At 37.0% G+C, this 25,174-nt stretch overlaps 2 protein-coding genes across 2 annotated transcripts in view; both read left to right on the top strand.

The window, feature by feature from the left end:
• Positions 1–61: 61 nt before the first annotated feature.
• Positions 62–7,580, top strand: LOC105387096. Its single transcript, XM_011557772.3, has 8 exons — positions 62–4,192; positions 4,597–4,789; positions 5,093–5,252; positions 5,591–5,766; positions 5,956–6,147; positions 6,231–6,343; positions 6,446–6,581; positions 7,213–7,580. The coding sequence occupies exons 1-8, from the start codon at positions 130–132 to the stop codon at positions 7,487–7,489; spliced, it is 5,310 nt and encodes a 1,769-aa protein (XP_011556074.3). The 5' UTR covers positions 62–129; the 3' UTR covers positions 7,490–7,580.
• An 8,400-nt stretch (positions 7,581–15,980) lies between these two features.
• The window catches only part of LOC119694858 (polyhomeotic-proximal chromatin protein), a 38,158-nt gene continuing 28,964 nt past the window's right edge, over positions 15,981–25,174 (top strand). Inside the window, exons 1-8 of the mRNA XM_048632850.1 lie at positions 15,981–16,285; positions 19,165–19,819; positions 20,701–20,847; positions 21,113–21,181; positions 21,542–21,718; positions 22,389–22,529; positions 23,124–23,234; positions 24,555–24,670. Of these exons, the coding sequence (XP_048488807.1) occupies positions 16,251–16,285; positions 19,165–19,819; positions 20,701–20,847; positions 21,113–21,181; positions 21,542–21,718; positions 22,389–22,529; positions 23,124–23,234; positions 24,555–24,670 (1,451 nt within the window). The 5' untranslated portion in view covers positions 15,981–16,250. The remainder of the gene's footprint in view (positions 16,286–19,164; positions 19,820–20,700; positions 20,848–21,112; positions 21,182–21,541; positions 21,719–22,388; positions 22,530–23,123; positions 23,235–24,554; positions 24,671–25,174) is intronic.

Below are 25,174 nucleotides of genomic sequence, written 5' to 3'. Positions count from 1 at the left end.
GACCAATGGTGACAAACTTTAATGTCATTATTAGCATAGATTATTAGGTAAAAATCAGAGACGGATAATTTTTCAATGATTTTGCACTGGTGATGTAGATTCTATAGAAAAATAGTAATACCAGTAAACATGAGTGCTAAAAGTGCTAAAAGTGCTAAGAGTGCAAAGAAAGGCAAAAGTAAAGAAAAGGAAACCAAGAAAGATGCATCAGGTAGCTGGAGAACCCTGATTGAAAACATGCCACTTGATGATGAGTGCCCTGTAAAAGTGATAATAATCGATGCTGCTGGCGGAGTTCAAGATCGGCTTTATCTTGAAAAGTTTGAAACTTTTTCACAAACAGATAAGCGTTTTGTAATAAAGAATATTAGCAAAAATGAAACGTATTTTATGGTCAAACAACTGGGACAGGATACTAAAGATGAAAACAAAGTTTTCGCAGAAGCTCAAAACTTCATAAAAGAAAACTCTGAAATCCCCTCGGATTTCACAGCCCTCATAATTAAGCATCTTATACTGAAGTTAATAGAAGAGTATTTGTATATCAAGAAAGAGAAGATAAAAATTAGAGAAGGATTGCAAAAAGAATCTGCTACTATGCTAGGCAGTGCAGAAGTCAAAGGATCAGTTAATGTCAAGGCAAATGTCACTGAAGAACCTCCTAAATCACCAAAACAAAAGGCTAAGAAAGGCAAAAAAGGTAAAAAAGTAATATCTCCCGAAAGAGAAAATGTTCACGATGAAGACAAAAAGTTCCATACCCAACTTAGGGTTCGAGGAGAGGAATGGAGAGACAGAGTATATGTGGAAGACTATCCTATTGATGGTCCTAACCTATACATTGCAGTCACCAATTTTTCAGATCCATACCTTCCTTCATGTCTAAATAGTATCGGAATTCCAGTAACTGCAGTTGTACAAGTAAGGATAGAGATGCCAATAAATAAAGTTCCTTCAGGACTAACACATACCACTAACCGAGGTCAAAGTCAAACTGACTTAATAATGGATAAAACGTTGAAATTTTGGAAAGATTTGCTTCAGTTGCGAATCGATAAAAATACAGCAGATACTCTGAAAAATACAGCATTTATTCTATACACTCCTCCATATTGGGACTCTGATGACCTAACCGCTGAATCTGAAAAAATCTATGATGAAATATGTTTCCTTATGTATGACGTCCAAGATTTAACCAGGCAACATATGAACTTTCTCGATAATATTGAAATACATGAATTGCCGGAGTTAAACGATAATGAAATATTGTTAAAAAATTATCAAGCTATTCTAGTAAATTTACCTTTTGAATGCACAACAATTTACTCAATAATAGATAGTATGATGAGTGCTGTGGATTTACAGGATACAAACTCTGCAGTTTCCTCTGCTTCTTCGAATCTAAACATTCATGGTTCATCACAGATCCAAGGAAACGAGAAAATAAAAAAATCCAAACACGTTGTATCGGAAGTTTTCAAATCTCTCTGCCAGACTGATAAAATAAAGAAAACCTATCGTATATCCTATGGCAAAGAATTCGAAAGTATGGATAAACCAATAATAACTAACTTTGGTGACAAAGCCAGACATACCACATATCATCTAGGGAACTTAAATCTGCGTAATATCATAGTATCATCCTTAAAACACTTTCCACTATTCAGATTATGGTATAATTTCCATGCAATAAAGAAAGACATATTAGCAAAGATAAATTTTCATGTGAACGTATTACTATGTAGTTTTGAGCGAGAAGATGTAGAAACTGCGGAACTGAGAAGACTTATTCATATATTGATATTTAAGAAGTTATATAATAATCGTAGCTCGTTAAAAGAACTAGAAAAAACACAATCAACTATTTCAAAATTTAAAAAGAATTATCTGAAACGCACTTTAATGGCGGAACCGATTTTGAGATTTTCATCGGCAAGCGGGAGTCACACATCTCTTCCAAATATAAGTCAAAGTGAAACTTTAAATCCCTCCAGCACTGTAAGTTCCGAAGATGATGAAGAAACAAAGTTCATAAAAGCACTATTCGAGTGTCCAGATATTACTGAATTAATTACTACAGAAGAAATAAAAACAGGAGTTTCTACAAATCATCTCATAGACGATTTTGATTACTATGAAGATTTTGAAGATATATGCGCTTACCAAGTACTTCTAGATGCGTTTAATGAATTTAGCTGCATCAATTATAGTTATTGTGAAGTGACAGACTGCATATTGATGATGTTCTTTGATTCTCACGATTCAGACGGCTTATATCGCCACGAATGGAGAAGTCATATTCCTACGGCTTTGTGCTTACAAGATTTTTTTGACTTTATATTAGAAGATTATTATGATTGGATACTAGCAGAAGAAGCAAAACATGATGCAAGAATTCAGGTGCATTCCAATGAAGATGAAAGTAAAACTGTTGTTATGACACCATGTTTAGACCAGATTGAAGTTGATATGGATATAATATTGGAAGGTTCTCTTAAATATCAAGATATTGTACAAATTGATAATAATAATTTATCTTTGCCTTCGTCATCGACTAAAATGACTTCTACTGCTACCTCTAATCGAAGCCGATCAAAGAAAAAGACTTCTAAAAGAACTACAGATTCATCACCAGAACCGAAACCCGCTGTAGATGTATCTGTTAATGATATACAAGAAAAAAATCTAAAGCCGTTTTCAGGATACAATTTAGGGGATAGAAGAGTAGAAGCATTTGGGAAAGATCATAGTTACTACAGTAAAGATGGCACAAAGGTAAGAAGTTATTACAACTTACTTATTCCGAATAATGTGGAAATAGTTGCTTTAAATATTGTCACAGGCAATGGAAACAACGAAATATTTGTTCACAAAATACTGGGAGAGCTACTGTCATCTGAAGAAAAAGAAGTATGCCAATCATTTAAAATTATTTGCAAGGATAACTTAATGATTAATATGAAAAAACAAACCCAAAATGGTTTTATTGGTAATGATTTAGAAAAAGGTGTCACTATTGCACAATCCAATTACGATAAACTTGATAGTGAGCCAATTAGAGATAGTCACCCATGTTATACTCTTTATATAACATGGCCGAATGGACTTGTTATTGAAACAGTCTACGATGATTCTCCTTCAATATCTCATATAAAACAAACATACACTTCTAACCCTCCAAAATCGACAGAAGAGACGCGTTGTATAAATTTAAATGGAGAAGTAGTCATATTCAAATCTACTGGACAAATTGAAATATGCAAACCAGATGCAACTTACATAAATATAAATCAATATAGAAAAACATCTATAGTAAAAGATAATGAAGATATAAGAAGCGCAGCTAGTTCATCAAGAAGTAAAGAAAAAAACAATAAAAATATTATAAAAAGCCCCAAAATCTCCGAAACAGCTGAAACGGAACCGGTCCCAAAACTCACGTACGATCTTTTAATCGAAAAATATGAGCTGATAGAACCTGATGGTGAGAAATACGAATTTATTGATGAAGAGCTAATTTCATCAGGACGCCTTTTAACGCGAACGGCTACTGATTATAACTTAGGAGAAGTATTTCTGAGGCGCGGTGACGGAACAAATATTTTATGGAACAGTGATGGAGTGCAAACAGTAACATTTCCTAATGGTATTAGAATAATTACATTCGTTATTGTTGAAGAAGAAGAAATATATCCCGAATGGACTAAAGAAGAATTAGAGTTTATAAAATTATTCGAAAATAACGTCCATAGCAGTTTATCTTCAAAATCTCATAGTGAAGCAGATATTTCACAACAAACAGTAAAAGAAATTTTAGAAGAAGAGCCTCATCTATCGGATGGGTATATCAGTGTACATATTGAATATACTATTGAGCATAATAACTATGCTACTGTGAGTATTGATAGATGCAGCAACAACATTAAAATTGTTTCCCCCAACAATACGATTGTCACAATTGACATCAATAACATATTTCACATGAAACTTGATGATGATACAGTAGCTAATTTTGATGGGAACATGTTACATGTTGATTATGAAGCGTGCCCCACGTGTAAAACACACACTACCTGCGATATTCAAATAGATCACATTGATAGCAATATCAACAACACGGAAAAAATGGACATCCCTTGGCTCCAAATGCAAGATTCATTTTGCAAAAGATTAATTGCAAACAATGAAGGCGGTAATTTGTTTATTCATGTTATTATGTAACTTAATTTACTTCTAATAGTAGAAGTCCATACATTATTTTATTACAATACGGTATATTATATTTCACAAAATAGGATCAAGTACCTATTAGATGCAACAAAATGCCAAACATTGTGAAACATGCACAAATAATATCAGTAGTCCAGTGATGTACTCTTTAGCTATGTATGAGCAACCCTTACCTGTTATGTTAAAATAATGAAATAAAGCAAGATCTAAGAGTATTTATCCGTCGTCGGGAATCGCACCCGAGACCATCCGCACAATTAATACTCAGCGAGTGCTTGCTCAATTCGGTCGCCATAAGTATAGACAACTCCTATTTATCGGCCAAATTGCCGCATGAATACCTAAATAATAAAAAAACTATTACAGCTTTAAGTCTTCTTGAAAACAATGTTTCTCAAGAATCAGCCAAAGAGCATTCAACGTGCATGGATAGCAGCAGTTCTAAAAGCACAGTACAGGCCGAGTACGAGCTGACTGAAGAAATTAAACAGGAACCGAGACATAGGGACTGCCGTGAGAGAATCCTGGCTAAATCTTTAAGATTTTTCGTCCTCAAACGGTATGTACCTAATTAAATTCATACATACTTAGGTAGGTACTTTATATTTGACAAATCTGGCCGGGCCCATTGACTTCATCTCGCGTAAAGCTATGTATTTAAGTGATGCGATAGTTCCGTAAAGATACATAGCAGCTACATAGTAACTTGGTACCTTAGCCATCCGTGTATCGGAGTTTATTCGCAACCCTTCCATGTTTGTTTCACACCGTTTCCATAGTAAAGTAAAGATTAACATGGTCACAGTTTTCAAGACTAAAGTACCACCTACCGACCTAATATTTACCATTTTTAAACACACAGAAATATGTCGTGTTCAGAGCTGGTAAACAGGAAGCTTGTGGAAGAGTATTGGAAGGCTTGTGAGAGATTCTCGTGGTGCAGCACTAATAGCTACGACACGTTCGGTGACCACCGCCGCCTCGTCTCCATCTTATACCCTCTCTTCGTAACTGAGACCGAGGTAAACGTTTATTATCCTACCTAATCCTAACGAATCCTAACTAATATTATAAATGCGAAAGTATCTGTCTGTTACTCTTTCACGCCAAAACTACTGAACGCATTTGAATGAAATTTGGTATACATACGGTTTAGATCCTGGGAAAGAACATAGGCTACTTTTCATCCCGAAATTCCCACGGGAAATTTTTTAAGGCGAAGCGAAGCGCGCGGGAACAGCTAGTTATTTTTGAACTGTTCACTAAGTATAAAATACGTAGGCGTCTATTTAGAGAAATAGCCAGTAAACTGAATTCCAATCAATTATTTAGATTAGTTTCCTTTTTTCCTCTTTTATAGAAATGGCTGATGGACTCCAAACTTACCGACAAACCACAAAATTTAACATTTAAAGATCTGAAGAAAGATTGTAAGAAGGGTTTTTACTCTTGGATGAGACCTTACGGTCGTTTTGAACCAGAACCCAAAAAGCCTAAGTCTGTGTTTCCACCTTTGCCCAGGGCTTTTGTGTTGAGGTATTATTAAGACCCTTGTTTTTATTTGAAAGCGTGCTCTTTATTAAAACTTTTTATAAGGGTTCTACTGATTAGGTGAAATATACCTATTTACGGAGTCGCCTACTGCAGAAAAAATATGTCATAACTAATAAAATACTTTTTCATTAAGTAGGTAGCTACATGTGTTCGATTAATATGTTTTTTCAGGATATTAGAACAACAGTGGAGGGGGGAAGATAGAGCCTCTCTAAAAGGTGCAAGGGAGCTTGTACAAGCCATAATAAAATACTCTGAAGTGATGGAATCAGATTGTCATGCTATACTTCAAAATCCTATAATAGATCACAGGGCTCACGTTGAGCGAAAGACTCACAAAGCTCTTCAAGCGCTCGGAAAGAGGTTAGTAATTAAAGTTAAATAAGACTTAATAAACAACATTTTTCTATTAGATTTTTTTTCTTAAACAACGGTTCCTTGTTCAGGATTTATGATGAGTTGAAACACAAAATAGCTGACGATATTTCTTCAAGAGCCAAGATTTCTTTAACTACCGATCCAGCCAAAATCGTTTGTGAAGAGACTATTTCAGGAGAAGGTAACGTATCATGACTTACATTTATACATACTTGTTCAACTAATGTCTGTTTATGGTGAAATAGGATAAAAATTCTTAGAGGTAATTTTACTGATTCTACAGGGAGTTACATATCGGAGACGGTGCCGGGTGAAAGCGGTAATCTCGAGGAACTCGACAGTATAGTAAAGATGAGTCCAAACCTACAGAGGTACTGGGAACGAAGGGCTGAATTGCTGAAGGAGGAAGAATTCTACCTGTAAGTTAAGCCTCCTTAAAGCTTAGGTTGGGATCTGTAGCTTTTGGCAACCTTGCGCATGTCGCCAACCCATCTAGCAGGAGGGCGTCCTACACTACGTTTGCCTAGTCACGGTCTCCAATGCAGAACACCTTTACCGCATCGGTTATCGGTTCTTCGACAGATATGACCAGCCCACTACCACTTATGCTTACTAACTAGGTGAACTATGTCGGTGACTATAGTTATCTGACGGATCACTTCGTTGCGGATATGATGCGATCTTTCAGAGAAACTCCAAGCATATAGTTCTTTCTATAGCTCGTTAAGTGACTTTCAATTTGTGGACCAGTCCCACTGCAAGTGTGCACGTTTCAGCCCCCTAGGGCATAACATAATACTCATAACCGGTAAGACCAAGTTTGCCAAATGCATGTTTGATAAATTAATAACTCACTTAAATTATTTTAACTAGTATGCCTAGTTGCTGGTAATTAGTAATGGTACAGTTAGAGTTATCACATTCTGAACGTAGGAATAACGTACAAAAACAAAGGCAAAATCCAAAAAGATCCAAATCAAAGCTTAACAGATCACGTTTTACGCTGCACATAAACAAGTAAATTTTATACATTATGCCTAAAAATTTCAGATATCTCCTTCGAGAATCCGGAGTGCCTCCTTATTTCTTGAACATGCTTGGGGGCGCGATATGGTGGGAGGTGAACCACTTGGTGGACGTTGCTGCAGGCGATGGCCAGAAAAAAACGACACAGTGCATCTGTGCAGCAGACATGGATTTAAAACATGATGAGGCTGGAGACAAAGAGGGTCACGGAGAAGGAGGTGAGGCTACGCCGACTACGAATAGACAATCGAGAACAAAGTCCTACTTGTGGGATGAAGAAACTAAAGAACCGTCTCAGTGAATGTATTTAGAATTTTAATGTATTTGGGTTAAAGGAATTTCGATTTAGTTTTGTTATGTAGGTCCACCTCACCTACTGGGTTCGGTGTATATCCTATCTAGTTTTTTTGAGTATATTAAGACTTGAACTTTGCTTACAATGTTTTTTATTTTATCTAACCAGTCTATTATAGACAGTCGTTTTATACAAGCTTTACAGACCTTTCGCTAAAAGCCACCCAGGATTAAGCTAAGATGGTTATTTTAGCGGAAGTGACACATTTCACACTCGAGTGTTAAATTGGTTAACTAAGTTGTAACATAAAGTCACTTGACTGGTTGCGTTTCAATAAGACCACATGCTGTGCAGTCAAGTGATAACAATATCAATCATCCGATGGCCACTTCGTTAAACCTACAGTCGTTCTCGGCTATTGATTCGATATCAAGTGTAGCGGAGGTCATCAACCTGCGAGAATGACTGAACTGAGCTATCGACCGATTGGTTTCTGCACATAAAGCGGTGTGGCCTCATAGTAAATTAATGTAGTAGGCGAATCGAGTAGTGTAGGCAAATTTGACAGTTTTTTTTCCCCACCGCTAATGTTGGTGCAGCTCTACGGCGGCACGCAACTGCGGTCGGCGCGCTATTGGCTCGCAGCTCAGCCAATGTGTGCGCGGTCGCCTCGCTCGTCTGCCCTAAGCAGGAAAGGGACCGCTCCGCCGACGCGTCGTCGCTGGCGGCCCGAGCAGTCCGGCCGCGGCCCTTGCTTCGATCCGTGTTGCCTACACATTTGCATGACACTTTACTCGGTTGTTTGTCAACAAAACATAATTATTGTGTTGCATGTGCAATTTTGAGTGCGAACTGAGGACGTGTCACGGAAAGAACGGACTAACTCTTTGCGTGAGTAGTTAAGTTTATTACTTCATTTGTTACCTGAGTCGTGATAATAGATGGCGCTAGGAGTTGCGTGAATGACCGTGTCATTGAACCGAAGGGTATTGTTTAATGGCTGCCTTTTATTACGATACTACACCTTACTATTCGAAAACTCCTTCAATATTATCTTGTATCCTTAGGCCTATCCATAGTTTCCCAAACTATGGTAATGTTAAGATCAAAATTATTTAAATGCTTACCTACCTAAATACTACAATGCTAAATAATGTCTCGTAGGACCATCTATCAATACCTACTATGTTGTAGGTAAAACGTAGTGTTCTTTTCTCTATGGTTGTAGGTGTATCTAAATGTAAATTTAGGTAAGTACGTACACCTACTCATTAAGGTAGGTTAGGAACATATGCTTATTCTAGACATGCTAATAGTAATAAAAATATTTGCGACTTCTTTTCCTCTTTTGTTTAAATTCTAATAAGAATAAACCCTGACCTAGGCCACACTAGGCATATACATATACCCCCTTATTCATAGAAAAGTTACAATATGTTTTAACTAATAAACTGTTTTGTCCCTTTTCGACAATGAACAATTTGTTCTTTGAGAGAAAGGGACAAAACAGTCTATTAGTTAAAACGTATTGTAACTTCTCTATGAATAAGGGGGTTAGGTTGGTACTAGTTATTATTCTGGGACATATATAGGTCTGATTGGTGCTTAAACGACTTTGGCAAACATATTATTTCACCATTAATAGCAATAAACTGTGTAACTGTTGTGGTACTCAATCAAAACACCACCACCACCAAAACACACGGTATAAATAATAAATTCGGAATGATGGATACTTCTGACTAATGAAGAGGGTTTTAGGCTGGGGCTGTAAAGGCAGACAGGATGCTTAGCGCCTAGAGTCTAACGTGTCACCTAGCAAATAGCATAGTAAGTAAAACAAACGTTCTAGGGTCTATAGAAGCATCCGTCCACATGATAAAAACTAACCCCCTTACTCATAAAAAGTTACTGGACGCTTTAGCTCATGGAAGTAATAAGTACTTATTACATCCATGCTTTAGTTAATGAACTGTTTTGTCACTCTCTGACAGATAACAATTTGTTCTTTGACAGAGAGTGACAAAACAGTTAGAGACTATCTAGGAGCGAATTAAGTAATCAATGCATACAGTTCTAAAAATTTTGGAACGTTTGTTGTAGGTGACACGTTAGACTCTACTCGTATAGGTGCTAAGCAAGCCGCGTGCCAGACTGTCAGACTCCGATGCCAACAATGATATTGAAATGATCCTGTGAATTTATATATATTATACTTATAACTAAATATTGAAATGATATGGATTGGTCCCTTGACCATCGCATTAGGTCCAAACTCCTAAGGTACCTATCCGCTAGATATCGATTTTACCCACATCCAGATTGAATGACATGGTGTTTGCGATAAGTTTATCAACTCTAGTATTCCTAACGGTTAAATTTCTACGATCCTAACCTAATTTACACACAATCTTCGATGTCGGTCGTGAGGTGGGCAGGCATTCGGAATCTGTAAACAAATTCTATTTTTAGCCAATATCGCTTTTGATTGAGCAAGTCAAACAAGCTTGTTTCTGAGTGCACCTTGTTCTTGTACTTTACACTTCATCATAACGTGGTTTACTTGTCTAATTGTACTTGTACTTTGTCTAAGTTCTTAACGGACCGAAAAATAAAGGTGTTATAAGATTGACGCGTGAGTTCTATCTAGCTAGGTGATCTAAGTATATATATATAAAATCCTTCCACGTCTGAATGTCTGAGAATCAACGCCTAGCCTAGCCTACGCTCCTCTACGAACGTAACCTTCTGAAACTTGCTGGAATTTTGCAAGTGAGTCCCTTTTGGTGCTAGCCTAGAACCCTTAGTGGGCCCCTAAAACTTATAGAGGCCCTGTAAAAAAGTTTTTTTTTTAATTCGTTACCTAATGGTCTGATGTTTGCAATTTAATAATTATGTTTATAAAAAGAAGAGATTTATTTATGCTGGTTGTGGTTCTTTCGTCTCGGCTTTTGTACCTAATTATTAACTGCGCCTAGCACTTCCCTCAATGCTATCCCAACTAGTTTTTATTCGAAACTTTACAAAAGTACTCCTAATAATAAATGAGTACATAAACAGATACAACAGGATTTTTCAAAACTCATGCTGAGTAGAGTTAAAAGACGAGAAGGACCAGTTAAATGGGGTGATCAATCATAAATGATTGAAGTCATATATCAATATGGGGATGGGGACAGTGACGACGACGCGACAGGGACTGTTTTTATTCATTTAGTTTTGAATTACAGCATTTTGTAATGTTTAAAATATCTGTAAACATGAACAAATGCCAAGAAAACTTCCTGCACGGGAAAACATCTTTAGGCGAAGCGGGAGTTTCAAACAAGTATCTAGTTGTTGTTTGTAAGATAGGATTCACGGTTGGTGGGCATGGGTTCCCGCGGGAACCCTGTCACGCAATGGGTCGGCTGTGGCATGTCATGCTCATCAGGATCATCTGCAGAATCAGGGGGGTCACCACAGAACTATGTGGGGGTCACTCTCACTCTTTGGTTAGCGCAGCGCTCCGAAACTACGGAAAAGCAAATCTGCAGCGCTAACCACGACTCTATCTCGTTGTATTAAGCGTGCCGATTGTTTGTTCTTTGATTTAGAGAGTGACCCCCTGTAACTGTAGAAACCCAGTATATTGAGATCAAGGTCGATTTCCTATAACTGGAAAGCCTTTTTAATATTAAGTACTTAATTTGAAGTTGTTCACGGAGAAAACTTGTAAGTACTTAACTTACTGATTTGTTTATTTTTTAACTCGGTAGTGTAGCTAATTACCGAGGTCGGTCGCCAGAATTTAGCTCCATTGAGTGAAGATCCTGACTTGAATCATTCCCACAACTTGCTCACAGTGATATGTGACCTAACCTGCCGCCACACATACTAAACTAGGCAACTCGGGTGTTCAGAAGAAACCGCGATTGTTGCCGCTCTGTGCACCCCTCCGTTTCCTCACTGATACTAAAAATCCGCCGTTGCCAAATCGCCCTACAGGATTTTGGGTATAAGTCAGTACCAGGATTAGGATTAGGACAAATAGAAAAGGGAACCTACAAAATGGTTTGCGAATCAAATCGATGAAATCTCGGTTGGCTCAAATGATATGATATCCTGAAGAAATTAGTAAGTATTTAAGTATATTTTTTTCCCGAAATAATGATCTACTTTGACTGAAAATATAAATGATCTCCTGTATAGGTACTACAGTAATAATACGGTAGAACTACTTCAGCTAATTTCTGTCTATGGTCGTGGTCATAAGTCCCATGATGTCCCAACAACCCAACAAGGACCCAGAAGGTGATCCTATATCGGGATGTAATGTAATAAGGAGGCTCCGAGTTTCCCAATCACGACTTTTATCCATGTAATTAGGTAACAACCATAATACACGAGTACTAGTACTGTACTTGTTATTCTATGGTACAACTAACTTTATTAAACTGTACGAATACAGTAGGACCTAGCTTTTCCGGATCCGGACCCCACGTCATTGCGGTTATTCGGACGAAAAATGCTCCTATCGACCTTATTACGGCGTACTTTCTGTCTCACGAGCCTATAATCTAAACAATACATGGATGATATCAACCATAAGTTTTTAACCCAACATACGATTTAAAAAAACCTTTCAAGTAGAAGCAAAGCTATCGGAGAGAGCTATATTAGTTAGCTACCTAAATATCCTACCTGTTTCGCCAAAATTATCTTTTTGTGTCAGGTTTTGACCTAATAGAGCTTAAGCTGCCCGACAGCGACCGGTTTAAGTTACGGCAAAAAATGGCCTCCTTAATTTCTCTACGGTTAGTGTACCTACGTATCCTTGTCTTTTTTACTTTATTGTGCAGTTGCCTGTTGATCCTATATCCAAGAGTAGTATATGGTGGATAACTACATCATAATTATAATTATAAGTAAGTATTTAGCTACTTTTAGTGGTACTTAACGCGGTTTCAGTAGTTACGCGTGTTTCTGACAGATTTTGAGCCTCTTAACACCATTTAGCAAGTGTCCGAGTTATGATGGTAAAAGCCCATATATCTACCTGATACCTGTTGTAGGTACCTACCTGACAAGACAAGGGATCCTATAACCTACGTTACTTTTCAGTTTCAAAAGGATTAGATCCCCAAGTACCTAGCACGTAAGCGTATTCCTTTCAGAGAAGCCCTTTAAAGTTAGTTACGAGTGTAAAGAAGTTTAGTTTAAAAAAAGCTTAATTTACCGGTATTTAGCGGTAAACTGCCGATTGTTTCTTTCAAACAATCTCCAACAAACTTGTAAGTAAGTAAGTAACTTTACAACTTTCTATGGCACTGAATGAAACAAAGTAGGATTTGGCTCCGACTCGCGAACGTAGCTTGAGACCTTGGAACGTTAACATTGAAAAAGTTTCCCCATATTATAGGTACTATAAACTTTTACCTTTGTAGGGACCTATTTGAACTTGAGTTAGTTTTAGTGTTGTAAGTGTAACGTTATATTTATACGTAGGTAGGTACTTAATTGCGGTCGGTCGGGGTGCAGTGGGCGTGGCTTGAGAGGTTTCGATCGATCCGGGGGCTACCATCTAGACCCCTCTCAAAGATTACACAACCGCAGATATGACATTATTTATGTAGGGAAAGTGTAGTTAGATATAGACCAACAGGTGTAGGAGTTTTAGATGCAATCATTCATGGATTCGTAACGAATCTAAAGTCACACAATACTAACTTTGCAACAGAAAAAAATTAAAAAATATGGTAAGTATAAAATATGTAAATAAATAACTAAGTAAGTTTAAAATATGGAAAAATAATGAAACTACTGTAACTGTAAACTAGCTGTAAAAATAATAAAAACTCCATGCGATTTTATAAACAGCATGGAATTAATAATGAATTGAACAGAATCTAATCTAAAACCCGTAGCTATTAATTCCTAAACCAGTTAGACTGGAACTTTCGTATTCCTTAAACATTGGCTATAAAGTATGAAGCCATGTTCCATAACGTCTATAGCCCTAGCTCGCCTCATAAATTGTTAATGAATGCATCTGAATTGCGAATTTAACTTATAATCTTTGACAAAAACAGCTGGTATGAGTTCAGTGTCCTTCTGATCTCATGCAATGTAAGCTAATCTAGAAAAGGATAGCAATATGGCTGTCGCAGGGAGAGTGGATAATCTAATAATAAAGTAGAATGCATGGAAGTAGAGAATGTTAAATATAAGTGTTTACACTTGTAAATAATTTCTGAAATTTGACATTTATTTTTTTAACTAAAAGTTAGTTTAAAGTTTTAAGTCAGGCCAGCTGTTACTTTCAACTATAACTTATACCACAAGACACCCCCGGACAGATAATTTTAACATTTTATACTTTAATTAGGGTTGATAACAAAAGTTGCTTAGAATGAAGAGCATGGTGACCTAGTATGGATGTGCACCTATAAAAGACAAGTATGAACCTTGTGTGCACAAAAAATTACCTTTACCTATGTATCTGGTGAATGCACTTCTGACAAACTGAATAAGTAAATTATTAATTTTTCATAGACAGTTGGTTAGTTTGACAAAGCACAAAAGTGTAATCGAAGCCAACTTTAGGAACTATCAAGATGTTTGGCCCGAGGTACTAGTAGAATAAAATTAATGTAGCGTTTAAGACTTCGATAGGTACTTCATTTCCATTTTGTTGTCTGGATAAGCAGAGGGCTGAACTAATGAGGACTAAAATCTTATTTTATTTGTACTTAATAATATGTATTGTACTTACTTTACTTTATATTTCTTCTTGGTGTTCTTAAAAATATTGTTGTGGTGTTCTAAAGTAAACTTTTTTGTTTGTAAACAAACAATAACGGAATTGGCGGAAAAAAATCAAAAACGTCAGTCAGATTATTTGACAAATGTCATATATATGTCAAAAATTACATACAAAAATTCAATTATTTATTGACTTGTTAATCTGTGCCTCTGCTAAAGAATCATAATCGAATGGCTCAAAGAGGAAACCACATTATCATGAGGTGCCGATTCTGCAGGGCTAGTAGGTACCAAAATCGAACGAATGAACGGACAAGATAGGGTAGTGGTTATTGCTGCATATTTGTTGCTCCGAAGTTTCGGAGCGCCGCCGCGCGAACCACGGCTCTATCTCGTTGTATTAAGCGTGCCGATTTGTTCGTTTATTCGTCGATTTACAGAGTGACCCCCTGTAACTTTTTATTTTACAAATAAAACAAAAGAAATCTTTATAAAAAATAATGAGATTTACTGACAGCTCATTTAAAAAAAGAACTAAATTAGAGATGGCGCTAGAAGCTTCATACACAAGAGCAATGCATTCTTTTTATTTGATAGCAAGTAATCCCACTCGGTACAAGTTTGCTCGGCAGCTCGGCACCCACTCAGATATAGAAAAATACATTTATTTGGCACACTGACATCCACAACAAAGAAAATCCAGAAAATAATACAAATCAACAACAAAAAAAAACTGAAAAAAATAATCAACAAAATAGACAAAATCGAAACAACACATCGTAATCATTAAAGGTATTATCAATCGTAGAAATTAGTATTAACGCCATCTATGATTCGGTTCTTAGGTTCTTACTTTCTTAAATAAAGGAGTTTTTTTTTAGTAACCGGTAAAGTTACCTACCATACCACTTGTCCAAAATTAATAATGCACATGCAGATCTTCACACCCGAATCATTAAATCGTAAGAGCCTTAAAAATAACACTTGCATTTTGCACCTTGTTCGAAAGAAATAGGAGTCAATATCATGTGTCACATAATCGAAAACAACCGATCTGTCAAAGATTTCTATGCGCATTATCAATTTTGGAGCACTGTACAAAGGTTTAAAAAGGCATAAAAAAGGGTATCTTCAAAGCACAGAGTAGGTACTTTTGGAAAGGAGTTGACTCAGTTGGTCGGTAGTCACTTTGAACTATGTTAATTTTCTTACAAAAATTAAGAAAAACAATAACAATTACTTATCATTTGTTGGTCATATGAGATGGACTAATGTCCATATGTACAATATGAATGTGTACATAGGTAAACCATATTTTCACAAACATCGAAAATCGTAAAGCTTTAGTACTTCTGAACTATGAGCTGAGTCATTCCATTTCAGCTTGCTATATATACTACTTGTGCAACATCCTGTACATAAGTAAATATAGTTATAAAAAAACAATATCTCGTCTAACAAGTGACCGTGGCAAAAGACATGTTTTAGTAGTGTCTTAAGTTTATTTTGGTAGTTTAATATCACTGCTGCAGGGCACAATGCAAAATATAAGGTACTTAAGACAGTATGAAGAAAATAAAAATGGTTTCTAAAATTTATTTCGTTTCGATTCTCGCGCCCTTTCGTTTTTGTTTTCATAACCGGTTTTGCTAGTGGAACGGCCGTAAAACAAATTGACCAATCGCAAGCTTTAGATTGCCACCTCCATTCTATTGGCGGAGGTTCACAGAAAGGTGCAGGGTATGAGGTGCGGGCGGGGGAAGTAAGCAGCCGCGCGCCAACAGACAGCACGCGTAGATCGCGCAGTAGTGTTACGCCATTTAGAAAGAAGGTTATTGTTGCAATGAAACGGGAACTGGACTATCGATAAAGTGTGTTTGTATGTCGTTTTGTGGATAAGTGTTGTGTTTACTTTCACCTGTGCGAATGTATCAATCCTTACCTTTTTATTTTCATTTCCTTTTAATTATTGCCGCATGGGAAGGCGGCGCATACGATTCAGTTAACTCTTTATTTTGAAACGATGGAACGTTGTTCTTATGGTTTTTACACTAAAAGGTATTTTTATTTTATTTTTTTACTTTTAAGTGCGAGTAGAGTTAAGGCATCGCGTGTGCTTTTGGTGTTTTGAAATTCACACATTGTGTTATTGCTATTGAGACAACCAGTCATGAGACTCATGAGGCTCTTGGGTTTAGACGAATAACTGATCAGTGTCAAACATAAAAGTAAATTTTGCGATACCACCGTAGAAGTACAATAATATTGTTTCTTAGGAACCTATCATAATGTATAAAAAAACGTGTATAAACGTTTTTTAGGAATACGTGCCCATTATTACTAAGTGATTATTATTATTGCAATTCTGTGGGGAAAAGCCAGCTATTCAAGGTTTAAAAGACCGAGGGTCGACAGCCGAGGGGAGGGAAGGTGCCGCCGTCTGCTTGCACACATGCAGAACCGGTTCGTGCTCTTGTTCCCCTAGTGAATACAGTCTATCTCATTCTATTGCACACGCGATCGCATTACACTCTCCCCCTCGCACATTTTCATTATTTTTTTGCTTCCCCTTGTGAAGTGACGCCAGACGTGAAGTTTTTGTTAGGGTTCCTTTGGTAACGGAGGCACCCTTACAATCTCATTAGGGCGTATTATAAATAATAAGTCATTAAACTCCTTTAGGTACCTATATAAGGTAAGTTAGTAAGCTGCCACTGAATATACTTATAATACTTTGTACGAGTAGGAATAAAATAAGCATTCTTTATTTACTGCATCATTTCCTCATGCTAGTCTCAGCCTTTGAGCATACTTATTTTAAAATGTTGTTTAATTATTATTATTGTAATCCTACAAACAAGCATCACGTGTGGTAATGTCATCAATTGACATTATGCGTTTCTCGTTGTAGTGTAACCTACTAGGTAGGTTCATATTATAATAATTATCAATGGCAGTACCCTTAGTTACCCCCTAGATAAATTCTAAAGTGAACTATAATACCTATGTAAGTAAAATTTATATTGCTTCTTTTTTAATATTTTATAGGTAATTAATAATATATTGACTACACTATAGTTTGTGTACCTACCTGATTTTTACAACCAAAGATCTAAATATAAACGATTATGTATACGTCACTAGAATAGTTACTTATACGATTAGACATTAAAACTGAAATGGTAATTAAATAATTTTAGTAAATCTATAATAAAAAATATGCCATTTATCTATAGAAAAATCGCATTCCTATCTTTACCCACCTATGAATAAAATAAATATTTTCTTGATCATCATAAACATATACCATACCAACCCACATTCTATTAATGGTGAGCGTTGAGATAATCACGAGAATAATTTATTTATAGTTTCATACTTTTATAACAGGTATGTATTGTATACCATAATACCTAACTAGGAAATTAACAAAACTTTTTTTTATTATTAAAATATTATTTTTTAGTGTATACCTACACACAGTAACCACATAATGCTCACGACTGTAATGTCCGAAGGGGTAGTCAGAGTTGACTCACCGGCGAGTCACCCGCTTTTCGGTGTACCCATATTTGCACGCATGTGAAAGGTTGCGGGCCGTAACGCCGTTTTGAAATGAATGCACTTTTAAAATACTCTGTCTTTCAATAAATAATAGGTATTATATTTGACAATAGATAATATGTATTTGAAAAACGTATTTTTCTTAGTAGTAGTAATTCTATATGAATTACTGCTTGTGGTTTATGTCCTTTAGAGCGCGCCACATCCACTTTGTAGTGACGTAACTTTTAGCTATATACATTGTTCAATCAAGAAGCATCCAATAAAATACCTCATTTATAAAAATATGTTCAGTAGTTTTGAAGTGATGAGAAAAGATCCAAACATACCTACTTACATCCCGGTTACATACAAATTCAAAATAAATTGTTGCGATTCTAAATTTCCTACCTAAGTAGTTTTTTTTGTATTTATAATATCGACCTTAACAAACGCCTCATAGTACATCACTAAACATGGGATCGTTTGTTCGACCACAACAACATAAAGTAGCTACCTACTTCTCTAACAAGAAGAAACACAAAATCAGCTTTGCTGTTAATAAAAATAAAAATCTTTAGTACAAAAAAAAATAAAAAAAATCTAATTTCTATGCACCACTATGCACTTCCTATGCAACGGGGCTTAAGATTATGTCAAAAGGTGGTTAAAAGTAATAATACCTAAAATAAGCCTAAAATGGTTTAAAATTGGTTAAAATCTCAGACTTGTACTGTGCGTGACTAGCACAGTAAATTCCGCCAATATCATATGGAAGTATTGTACGTTCTAACCACAGAACAATCAATATTAGCTTGTCAAAAACTAAATACAGAATACGACACTGGCAGAAATGACAGGCAAAAACGTCGTCCGGTCCGTCAGATAAAGTCAGATTGCCATTGCGACAAAATACAAGTTTGAAAAGAAAACTTTTACTTATCAAAACAACAAAACTTTCTTTAAATGGCTTTGATAAATCAAATTAAACTAAGTTATGGTGTTGTATAAAGTTTCCGAATCGTTTTGATTAAAACAGTAATCTTATTATTCTTTATCAGATTGCATAGCAATTGGTAGAAGAAGTATTTGAGTTTGAGTAAAGGTCTATGACTTTAGTGAATAATCAACTTCTTCTCAACTTTAACATAATATTCATTTAGTTTTAAATAATATTTTGTGGTTTGATTTGCTGTAGAAAATTATTATAAGTAAACACTAACATAACCTTAAACTAAATGTCAACAACAAACAGGTTAGTTTATTTGCTGGGTGCTAACGTTTTACTTTGCATTTTTATTGTGTCTTCTGTCCGTCTATCTTAACATCAAGAGTTTCTTCTTATTTATTTAAAATCCTACATCTAAGCTTGATATTCACTTATGTTTTTTCAGATCAGAAATTCTCGACGGTATAAAGAAAAAGGAGCAAGAGAAGGAATCTCCCCAACCGTCTGGCTTCCAGCAGGTGAACAAAGCGGAGAAGGCTCCAGAAGCTCAGAATGTGTCGGTGAGCCAGCATGTGCCTCCAACTCAGAAGCTTCTGTCACCAAACCACAGTGCCGGTCAGCCCCCTACAGTCAAGGATGACAAAGATAAATCTATAAAAGTTTCCAATTCGACCACAATAACTATTATTGAGAATGGAAGGTCTGAACTAAACGGAGACAAGGAGAAAGAGGGGAATTTTCCCAACAACTACTTTACATTAGAGCCGAAAACAGATAAGAAAGATGATGGTAGCAAAAACAGTATAACAATTACAAGAGCAGTGCCTAAACAGTCACCAGTTTCTAATAACCAGCCTGATAAGCCAAGGCAATCTCAGAAACCTAACAAGAGACCATTGCAGTGCCTTGAGACTCTTGCAGAAAAGGCTGGAATAACTTTTGATGACAAATATGAAGCTGCCAATACTCTGTTAGCCTTAGATAAACAAAACAACTATAGGAGGCCACCTGAACTGAAGCAACCTAAAACTGAGCCTGAAACTCACAACCCAGAGGAGTTCAGATATCGGAATCAGAAAGAGGAGGATGACAAGTTACAAGTAAGTTTTACTCACATTATTGATTTGAAATCCCATAGATAGATAGAATATTCTTTATTTGTACACAAGAATAGATTATACAAAGCTTAAATACAAACAAAAAGGTACAAAAAAGGTGGTTTTATCACTAAAAGCGATTTTTTCAAGACAACCTTTGGGTGGAAGAATATTTATGTTCAAAGATATTTGATGATTGCCAATGAAAACAACTTTACTTACCAGACATAAGCAAACATCAAAAACGCATTATCTCATTGGCCAAAGTATAGTGGTGTATTTCTTTTGTATCCATTGTTATATAATGCTATTCTTTTGTATCCATTTTATCCATGATAACAAATCAATATTCTTTATTTTCTAGAACATTTGTGTTTTAAAGTAGGTATACAACACTTTTGTACATGTAAGCAGCCACACATAGCACCAATGTTACACAAGTGCTTATGTAATTGGGATTATCAGCCTCAACTGGGAATAGAACTTTACACCTCCAGCACTTTAGTCAGACACTATTGCATGAGTCAATCATGTATACTAAAGTGAGGTTTCTATTAAACTACAAAACTTTGCATTCATGGACTATCTGTTGTATGCATAACTAGTCCAAATGACTCTTACTTTGCTATGCTTTTTCTCTCCTTTCCTTTGTTTTACAATCTTATCAAGAACATAAGAATTTATAACATAGTTTGCCTAATGCTCAGAACTAAGAAGTTGTAACTAATGCTCAGAACATCCACACATTTATTTTATGTATAAGTAAGTCGAAGTTAGTATGCTTCTTTTAATGACTGTGAAGAAACTTTGCATCGAAAAAAACAAAAGTATAAATAGAAAACTTCCAGAATGTTTTGCACATTTACAACTGCTATTATTTACAGATTCAGCAGCAGATAATTCAGCAGCAACTAGCTCAGTTGCAGCAGCAACAGCAACTGGCGCAGTATCAGCAGCAGCTACAGCAGCAGGCGTTGCAGCGGCAGGCCATACAGCAGCACATCAAGAACCAGCACGATCAGCAGGAGCTGGTAAGCGGTTTTGAATATTCTGAAATTGTATAGGATAGTCTCCTTTTCCACATGACTGCCTTATCAAAGTTAAAACAAAAGTTTTTCTACATGCTTAAAGTTTTATATGGTTTTAACTTTCTGGAAAAGTCCTGTAGAGTAAGATTTCGATTAGTGCCAGCATATTTAATTCAAAAGACTAGCATTCTGTTCACTTGTGATATCACATTATGGGTATGAAAGAAAGCATAAGCTATTTATGACAATGATAATTTGATACTTACAGCTACAGAAGCAGTTTGCGCAGCAGCAGCAGCAGCAGCAGCAGCAACAACAACAACAACAACAACAACAGGTATAAATTTTGTCATTGTACAATTTGTTGTTGAGAATTTTTCGTAGTTTACTTTTATTTAAATTTGCTTTTGTGTGCAGCAACAACAACAACAGCAGCAGCAGCAGCATCAGCAACAACATCAGCAGCAACAACAACAACAACAGCATCAGCAACAACAACAGCAGCAGCAACAACAGGTTAATAAATACATCTAAAGTTTATTTTAAGTTTGAGAAATATTGACATGAAAATGAAAAATGAAAAATGAAAAACGTTTATTAGCCATAAGTTAACACATATTATACTGCTGGCATGATTATCATCAGTTTTATATCGAAGTAAGTATGGTACAAGCTATGCATAATTTATTTGTTATAGCAGCAGCAACAACATCAACAGCAGGCACAACAACAACAGCAGCAGGCACAACAACAACAGCAGCAGGCACAACAACAGCAGCAGCAGCAGCAACAACAACACCAACAAAAACAAGAACAACATCAGTTGCAGCACGGAAATCAGCAGCAGGACTTGCAACAGCAAAAGTTCTTGCAGGTAAATGTGTTATTAATGCGTAGTTTGTTACAATCATAACTATGTCCAGTTTCAGAAGTAAATCAGTAAGTTTTAGAATATAAATCATTATGATTGCGAATTGTTTGTTACTCAATCACAATGAGTGGAACTGAACGGATGTGATTTATGAAACCTTAGCCCACCCTGTTTTTGATATCCAGCTAGTAATTATGATGCTTAGTACCTACAGTAATTAGTGAATACGTTAGCTACTTAATACCTGCCTAGTAAAAAGCTAAGAGGGAAGTCGACGGCACTCGTGTTATATGGACCCTTCTTCACTAATATTTACATTGAGAAGGTATAAGGTCTGTTTTTAATCCCAGATACTAAATTGACAGATTCTGCACGGTTCATCAACAATCGATTGCCCCGCCAATCCAATAGAACGATACGTCACTTAATAGCGGGACAATCGACTGTTGATGAACCGTCCAGAATCTGACAATTTATTATCCGAGATTAAGCTCCAATTTTTCAATAGTCGGTTATCAAACCGACCAGGGATTGGTAATCAATTATACGTCATCTCCATATAAAATTCTTGACAGATGTGTCAACCACTAAGCCTGGTTATGCTCTAACCGACCCGACTATGGAGAAATTGGCACTAAAAACAGACTTTAACAAAGTGATAATATTTCATCAGGGTGTAAGCGGGCAATCGGTGCAGCATACACAACAGTTTAATGTGCCCGGCATTGGGGAAGTGAATTTGTCATTCCTCACATCGCCGCACGGGAACTTGACCCTTCTAGACAAGGGTCAGAAGGGCGATATTAAGCCGCAGGTATTTTTTGTTTCCGTTTCTTTAATTTTGGTGCTGTAATTCGTATTTCGTGGGCTTTTTTATTTATAATCGATTCTGAAGAATACCGATTGTTACTTCACCCATTTATACAATGAAATAAGCATGTTATATACATATTTATACCCATGGTAATACGATAGAAAAAGCATGTTATAATATGTATTTTTATTTAAGTATATAATACATAGAAAATTTGGTTTGGCTTAATAGATGCATGCTAATACAATAGAAACAAAAAAAAAAATTACCCATTATTGATTTTGATTGAGAAACAAACATTCGCATTTGTAATCGCATTTGTTATAATGTTAGTTATCTATAAACTATCAAGTGGATACTTCCTCGAGTCATGGTTTTCCACCTCTGCCAACTGACAGTAAACAAAATCCGGACATTTACCTTAGTTTCTGTATCTGTCACTCCATCTTGTTCGTATTGTTTAATAAAGAAGCCGCTAACATGACCCTTTACCCGCAGCTTGTCAAGAATTTACGTTAGTTTCCGTACGTGACACTCCATCTAGCTCATATTGTTTATCAAAGCAACCCCACTTACATTTCCCTTTCCCCTCAGCTGGTGGACGGCCAGACGCTCGTGCTGCACGGGCAGGTGAGCATGTCGCACGACGCGTCGCACCAGCAGACCGTCACCGTGGTGGCCTCCATGCCCAGCAGCATGCACCAGGTGGGTTCCTCTCTCTCTGTACCCGCGGCCCGTGCTGCGCGGGCAGGTGAGCATGTCGCAGGACGCGTCGCACCAGCAGACCGTCACCGTGGTGGCCTCCATGCCCAGCAGCATGCACCAGGTGGGTTCCTCTCTCTCTGTACCCGCGGCCCGTGCTGCGCGGGCAGGTGAGCATGTCGCACGACGCGTCGCACCAGCAGACCGTCACCGTGGTGGCCTCCATGCCCAGCAGCATGCACCAGGTGGGTTCCTCTCTCTCTGTACCCGCGGCCCGTGCTGCGCGGGCAGGTGAGCATGTCGCACGACGCGTCGCACTAGCAGACCGTCACCGTGGTGGCCTCCATGCCCAGCAGCATGCACCAGGTGGGTTCCTCTCTCTCTGTACCCGCGGCCCGTGCCGCACGGGCAGACGCTGAAGGCGCCATCTGAAGGCAGTATTAAATTACACGCTTAAAATCACAAGTCACTGTTCATCTCTTAAACTACCACAGAAAACTTTAAACACTGTTTAACAAGTGTTTAAAACGAAATCAGACAGATTTTGTATGCGTTTGATAGCGCTAAACATCTGTTAAATACTGTCTTAGTTTTTGTGATAAGGCCCCAAGACTTTTATAGCTTGAACTAGCTAGAATTTTGGAATAAAAAGTAGCCTATGTGTTAATCTAAGGTGTCTTCTAACTCCATACCAAATGATGATGGGCACAAATATATGGAAGCTGGGACCAGCACCAATAGAAATGAGTGATACGTCGTTGAAAAGGTATTTTTTAGCAGAATATGAATAACGGAAGCGCTAGTCTTGATTTACTGTCCAGTTAGAATAATCGTAACTTGAAAGTTTTTATATTTTATTTGTAATTTTAATGTTTTTGTTAGTTTTTCACATTCATTTTTAATATTTATAACAAAATTATCATATTTCATATAATATTATATTTGTTTCTTATCTCAGTAAATAAAACCAGTTGAAAGTAATTTTTCCAATTTCAATAATACGTGTTTACGTGTATTACGCCGTAACTGTCATCAGAAGAAGCCATAGAAAAATACTTCCTTCCGACGAATATATTTCAAAATGGACAACTTATACGGATTTGTCGTCATAATACTTTTTGCTCACTTGAAAAGAGCTATCCAACGATGTATGTCTTGTCTTTATTGGACATAGGTCCCAAAACGCCCATTGTCATTTCGATTAAATCCGTTCAGCCGTTTTGATGTGAAGAAGTAACAAAAATACAAACTCACAAATAGTACTAGTAGGATTATTAAAATAAACCAACCACAACCGTCTGCTACACCCGTCCTCATTATCAGCAGGTGCAGCAGCAGCAGCAGTCGGCGGCCGGCATCCAGCAGCAGGCCAACAGCATCTCCACCATGCCGCCGCTGCAGAGCCTGCCGCCCAACTCGCAGCACCCGCAGCAGATCAGGTAGAACCCCTCGACCATCATCATCAGCCAATAATCATCCACAGCTGGACATAGGCCTATCCCATGGAGCGCCACAACACTCGGTCCTCGGCCTTCCTCATCAAGCCACCACCGGTAACCCGACTAAGGTCGTCACGCTGCATTTGCCTATTCGTGGTCTCCACTCGAGAACTCAACTACCCCATTGGTTATCGGTTCTTCGGCAGATATGATAACCATGGATAACAGCAATCGTAGGGCGAGGCTGCATTGGTGCCTTGTGTCGTATGATATCATGTATTTTATGTCAGTTCCTTTGGAACGACGCAACGCTGCGCAAGCGCAATAGACCAATGGGACCTCACCCTTATATAGAAGAACACATTAATTTTGTTAATTATTTTCATATCATCATCAGGCAGGGTTTTTTAAGCATAAATATGAATCGACCCTTTAGCATTTTTAATTAATTTATCACTGATTTTGACATCTACAGTCTACCAAACCTAACACATCAATCCAAAT

Source organism: Plutella xylostella, chromosome Z (genome assembly GCF_932276165.1).
Source record: "Plutella xylostella chromosome Z, ilPluXylo3.1, whole genome shotgun sequence".
Taxonomy (NCBI): Eukaryota; Metazoa; Arthropoda; class Insecta; order Lepidoptera; family Plutellidae; genus Plutella; species Plutella xylostella.
Note: the sequence above shows the minus strand (reverse complement) of the source record. Positions and strands in the feature narration are given on the sequence as shown.